We start from the raw sequence: 6435 nt of genomic DNA on the forward strand, positions 1-6435 counted from the left end.
ACTCTGCGTAATTTTTTTCCCTCTCTCTTCAGGTCCTTGAGGCCACACGGGTTAATCGAAGAAAGAGTGCATTGGCCTTGCGCTGGGAGGCGGGGATCTATGCCAACCAAGAGGAAGAGGACAATGAATAATCAACATCCTTCCACCCAGGAAGCTTCTTTGGTGCTTGGGTTCCCAAGAAACCAAGAAATCAACACATCAAAGCATTTTAATAGAATATTTATTAAAGTGCAAACAAACTCGGCAATCCTTATGCAGACCAGAAGAAGTTGCAATGTACAATGATGAAACATCAAGTGAAAAAAGAAGTCCACCCATCAAACACGAACTCCCGGGAGTCAAAAGAGAAAGGTTTTTTTTTTTTTTGTAACTCAAAGAATCCCCTGGGTTTGGACCACAGTTGATCCAAAAGGACAAAGAAGTTACAAGCAAATTGACATGGTTGCTACAGGCAGAACCAAGATTAGCCTCTCTGGGTGACGAGGAAAACAATGGTAATGTGGCCATTTGGAGAAGCCACAGAGCTGGTGCCATCCACCCAGCAGAGGATATTTCCTTGTGCCTGCACTGGTTTCCACCCATCATAGCATCAGAGGTGTTGGACTAACCCCATTTACTCCATCAGCTATAAAATAATGCTTCTATCTCTATTTGCCCAGAAGAGGCAACTATGGTTCCATGTCTCTTCCATTTAATTGTTCTGAATTGGGAGCAATTAAGGATCGCAATCCATATTTTGAAGACAAGATTTCTTCATGTTGCAAACACAACCTGTTCTGCATTAGGAGGTTGAGGAAGAGGGGAGAAAGCCAAAGCAAATGGATTATTTTAGCTTTAGGATCTTGTCTGCTTATGATATTGACTGAGCTGCAGTTCATGAGAACACATTTTCACAATTCTGTTTCTTTATATGAAAACTATATTTAGTGGGCAACAACTATTTTTATGATGGGATGGGGGAATATATCCATGTATAAAACCTATACACATTGAACAGCTTGGTTCAAGAGGGGAGGGGTATTTTTAGAGTGGTAATAATTGAAAAAAGGGCGAACTCTGCCTTAGAGAGGTAGATGATGAGAAATAAAGAGGTGTTTATAACTATATTTTATATGTAAAGTGGACCTTCAGGGGAGTAGGAAGAATGATATTTTGGATCAATCAGAAGGAAACAGTAAAGAAAGCTCACGAAAGGTAGAGAAGAAGGGAGGGAGAAAGAGTGGGAAAATAAGGAAGTTAGAGATATTATTTTTTCTGAGCAACCAGTATTTTTCAGGATGATACAGAGAAAAATATAGAATAGAAACTTAAGTGCAGGCTTAGGTTCAGCTACAAATCCTAAAGGTGGTGTGCGTGCGTGTGTGTGTGTGTACACATGCCTTTGTGTATGTGTGCAAAGCGCATGTGTGCTCATGAGTAAGGGTGTATGTGTGTGTGTGAGGATTAAAATTCCAGAATGATCACGGGACAAGGGTGTTCACTTATTTCCTCCAAAGCTGTTTGCCAGCGTCAGGAGTGAGTGAGAATTTCTTTTTTATGAAAAGGATATAGAGGTTCCGAGCTGATGCAGTATTTGTAATATTAAATTGACCTAACATGGTATTTGCATGAGTCACAATGGCAAAGTTTTGAGCAGTTTTGTGATTTGACATTTAGGAAAGTATCATATTTATTCTCATGCTTTGTATTCATGCTTAGTATACGCTAAAGGATGCCAGCTTTACTCTTTCTGTCATTTAAAGCAATATGATAAGGGTATTCAATCATTGAATGCCCTCAATTTCTGGATGAGAAATTTTTCAGTCTGGCCATGAGAAAAAAACTGACCAGCCTTCTTCTTTTCCGTCCCCTTTGATTTAAAACTGTGGTTTTTAAAAAAGCAATAAGTAAGTCAGACCTCACTAAAATTCATTTTTGTTTTTATGTCTTTATGTCATAAGCGATAATGTGTTGTTCTGACAAGTAGCAGTTCCACCAAATTTGTATGTAGATGTCATGCACATTATCTTTGCTTCTTTTATTAGACTAGTGTCAACGTTAGGGGAAAGTTTATTCATAAACAAGTGGTGGACACAAAGTAAAAAATGGAACTCTCTGATAACTTACAAGGATCCTTTGAAACTGCCAAGGGAACTTGCAATTTGAAGCCAAATTCTACAGATGGATAATTGGCGCCATCTTTATATGGTTCATGCTCCTGAACATTCTGAATGAATAGTCAACAAAATGTGCTAGACGCTGGGGATATGAAACAAATAAGATCCCTGCCTTTAGGAATTTATTTTCAGGTGGGAGAGGCTGGCATGGAGACAGACATTCCCAGGAAAATGAGATGAGGAGTCCTGACAGGTGAAATAGGGGCACCCAGGAAGGAAGGATGCTTTGTCTGAGGACTTTCAGCGTTCCCAAGACAGGCACGGGAATGAAAACAGATGGGGCAGCAGCATCGTGTGGCCCAGGGATGCAGGAGCTGCCAGGATGCCTGGAGAACAGAATGGTTCTGTGGGTTGCACAAAAAGTGAAGCATGCTTCATGATTTCTGGACTAACTCTGGATCTGGTAGTGACCATAGACTTGATACAGATGAACTCCCCATTTTTCGCAAGAGGAAACAGTCCTCAGGACTTCCCTGAAGTTTTTGGTTCTGTTTTGAAGGAAACTGTGTACCCACCTTAAAACTACATTTGAGAAGAGAATGGACAGCTGAAAAGAAAGCTTAGGAGGCCACACAATTCCTGGAATCGCTTTAGAGGCAGATAAGTTGGGCTTTGACTGCAGTTGATTGACCCAGACACACTTATGTAGAGTTATAGAGCCGGGATCCTTTGGTTCGCACTTTGGATAGGCAACAAATGCAGCGTTTCCGTGACTGTCTCACAGTCACAAAACCGTTTAACTGTGGCCCCTACATCTCCATCATTTCCTTGTTCCACTCACATATCATCCTGTTAAAATGTAAATTAAAGTTCCCTTAGCAGAGCCAGATTTTCTCTGTGCTCTTGAGTTTTTTACTCATTTAAGAAACATTGGGCCATGCCTTTTACATAGGCTCTGGGATCCCAAATGAGCCCCTTTAACTTTGTGAAGATGCAGCAGACCCCTGGCGGAAAGTCATCCATGCCTAATCCATCGAGAAGAAGAGGCTTGTCCAAAAATTGGCCTCTGATGCTCATCCCTGCCCCCAAATAGCACACAAGCTTGTTAATCTCAGCTAGAACAGATGTTTAGATTCTGTAGATGTTAAAAGCTTTCCTGAAAGTATTCCATTCCGCAGTGTTGATAGATGTTCACTTTCATCTGGAACTGATTACTGACATTCCTTGGCTTTCTCATCCAGAAATTATGGAAACAGGGTCTGTCAGTGGCAGGAGGCTGGGCTGTGTCCTACGTGAATGACACATGCAGTTTCCTTGCCTCTTTACACCCATGCATGCTGCCCACCCTAGACAGTGACATATAAGCAGTATATAGCTCAGTGTCCACATATATACACAACACACACACACACACATGGCATAACAAGGAACACTAAGTCAGTGTTGACTCGTCTCAGAAGACAAATAATTAAACATTTTTCCAACTAAAGAATGGATGTAATTAAACTATGTATTGAAAAAAAAAATAGCCTAAGTGTTTAGAGAAGGTGACTATATCCAGTTGTAGTAACAGAACCAATTACCTGAATTTTAAGTATTCAGTGAGTGAGCTGCCAATTTTGATTTTGTGTTGCTCTTTACCCAAATGACTTTTTTTTTTCTTTTTTGGAGGAGGGGGCAAAAAGCAGCAATACTGTGTTTGAAAATGATACTCTGTATCTGGCTCTCCTGTGTATGTTAACCACTTCAATGTTATTATCCTGCTTCGGTTTTATAGTGATTGTGAGGCATTCAATGCAAGTATACAATATTTTCTCATTAAAATCCAGTGTGTGTTGTGCTTTTATAAATGAGGGCCGCTTGTTTGACTGTCGGGGGAGGTTGGAGGACCGAGCAGCCCGAGGGTAGCATGCCAGCACGCTCGCCTCGAATTCCATGGGGCGACATCCGCTTCTTGCATATTTGGAACCAAGAAAGCAGTACTAGCTGGCGGGGCAGACCTTTGACAGACTCTTCCCAATGCCTCCTTTTGCCATGTTGTCTCCAGTTGCCATGGCTAGACCTGGAAACTCCGACAGGACCCACAGAAATGATACACATGCCTCTTGAGGTAGGTAGACTCCAAGGTCAAAGAGATGGTGGGGCAAACGGTAGGGCAAACAGTAAAGCTCAAGCTTTGCACGTGGCTCTTAGGCTCTAATTTTTATTATTCATTCCATTCCCAGCACGTGTATCTGGCTCTCCTCTGAGGAATAGAGAATTTCGGACTTCACAGAGCATCTGAGACCACAGGTGAATCAGGAAGCTTCCTCCCCCCAACCCCGCAGTCTCCAGCCGCTCCACCCCGGGGCTAACTTGCGCCCGGACCTTCAGTCTCCTGCCCTTCCTTACCACCTGCTGGTCCATCTCTCTTCCTAGGGTCTCCTTTCCAGCTGCCTCTTTCTCCCCACTTACAGGACTTCTTCCAATCTTCCCTCCCCCCACACCTCCCAGGCTTTCCAACCGTATTCTTCTGTTCTTCCATGTGGCATCATCTTGCAATCTCTCTGGTGAGAGTTGTGAATTTTGATGGGAAGGGGTGAGGTGGGGTGACGGGCCCCTTTGAAAACTGGATCAAACCCTAACAATAACGGGTAACATTTATGAAGCACTGAGAGTGTGACAGGCACTTGCCGTGGTTTCCACAAATGTAATCTATTTCTTGCGACTCCATGGGGTGTACTCTTCTGGTTTTTTGGGGGGGGTTGGGATTTTTTTGGCTGCACCACGTGGTTTGTGGGATCTTAGTCCAGCAACCGGGGATCCAACCCGGGCCCCTGGCAGTGAGAGCGCTGAGCCCTAACCACTGGACTGCTGGGGAATTCCCTGGGGTGTACTGTTTTGATTTCCATTTGACATGTCAGGGAACGGATGCCACGGAGCTGGTAAACAGTAGCGCTTGAATTTGAACCTGGGCACTCTGATTCAAGTGTTACTCTTACCCACTCTTCCTGTAAAAACACACATCGGCAACTTCACATACAAGGTCCAGTAGGTCTGATGATGTGTGTGGGTCTGGGTGACCTCCTCCCACTATGCTCTCCAGGAGGAGGGGCTCTCATGGACCGAGGCCGAGGTCGTGATAGGGGCTCAAATCTTGGGGGAGAGCTGGGTTTTGGTGGCAGCAGCAAAGCAGTTTCTTTATTTGAATGAACTCCCTCTGGGCTCTTTGCTTTGGGATCAGCTCTCCCAGGAGGTGGTGGGAGAAGATGACCGAGGCACCCCTGTTGCCAAAAAGGAACCAGAGGCGACTGCAAATGGGGTGATGAAAATGTGCTAAAAATTGAATTATGGTGACAGTTGCACAACTTTACATTTACTGAAAAGGACTGAATTGTACACTTGGAAATGAGTACATTTTATGGTATGTAAATCATACCACAGTGAAAGCTGTAGCAAAAAACAAAGGGATGAGGGAATCAAGGAACCAGAAGCAGAGTCCAGGGAAAGGAATCAAGGAGGCCACATAGCCTCAGGCTGAAAGGAATGAGAGGAGTCATTCATCTAATGTTTGGCCACCAGCTCACCAGCTAATCAGGAAGAAAGCTTGCTGTCCTAGGGGTGCCCCCAGGAACCAGGAGCAGTAGAATTGTGATTGGCTGTGGATTCAGCGTCCTGGTCCTCTTCCTATCAGTCACACCTGGGGGACATCAGGCAGCGCTAGGTGAGCCAAGATGCAAAGGACTGAGATTTGGTGGGCACTCAGGCTTTGGAAACGCAAGAGAGCGGGACGCAGAGTCTGATATAGTCAGAGTAGAAAGAATTTAGGGGTGATTCTTACTGAGGAGGCTCTCCCCGAAAACCCACCAATGTGAGGCCTTAACCTCTGAGCAGAGGACAGGTATGCAGGCCTTTTGCTCTGCGATGTCAAGTATCAGTGGGGCGCCGGAGGGGGCTTGTGGCCACTACCCCCTAGTTCAACTCCCCTGGGGTTTTTTTCCTTTTTTTTTTTTTAAATTGAAGTACAGTTGATTTACTATGTTGTGTTAGTTTCAGGTATACAGGAAAGTGATTTAGTTATACGTAATTTCTATTTTTTTCAGATTCTTTTCCCTCATAGGTTATTACAAAATATTGAGTAGCGTTCCCTGCGCTATACAGTAGGCCCTTGTTGTTTATTTTCTATATAGTCGTGTGTGTATGTTAATCCCAAACTCCTAATTTATCCCCCCCCCTTTCCCCTTTGGTAACCATAGCCATGTTTTCTATGTGGGTCTGTTTCTGTTTTGTATATGAGTTCATTTGTATCATTCTTTTTTTTTTTTTTTTTTAGATTCCACATCAACTCCCCTGGTTTTAT

General features: G+C 43.7%; 1 protein-coding gene across 11 annotated transcripts in view; it reads left to right on the forward strand.

Annotated features, from left to right (window-relative positions):
- The window catches only part of PALM2AKAP2 (PALM2 and AKAP2 fusion), a 628408-nt gene extending 624488 nt beyond the window's left edge, over window positions 1-3920 (forward strand). For all 11 annotated transcript variants that reach the window (XM_082627559.1, XM_082627558.1, XM_082627560.1 and 8 more), the window contains one exon: window positions 33-3920. In XM_082627559.1, coding sequence (XP_082483685.1) covers window positions 33-131 — 99 coding nt within the window. In that variant the 3' untranslated portion in view covers window positions 132-3920. The remainder of the gene's footprint in view (window positions 1-32) is intronic.
- The last annotated feature ends 2515 nt before the right edge of the window (window positions 3921-6435 follow it).

Source organism: Mesoplodon mirus (assembly GCF_964341445.2).
Source record: "Mesoplodon mirus genome assembly, chromosome: 1".
Classification (NCBI taxonomy): Eukaryota; Metazoa; Chordata; class Mammalia; order Artiodactyla; family Ziphiidae; genus Mesoplodon; species Mesoplodon mirus.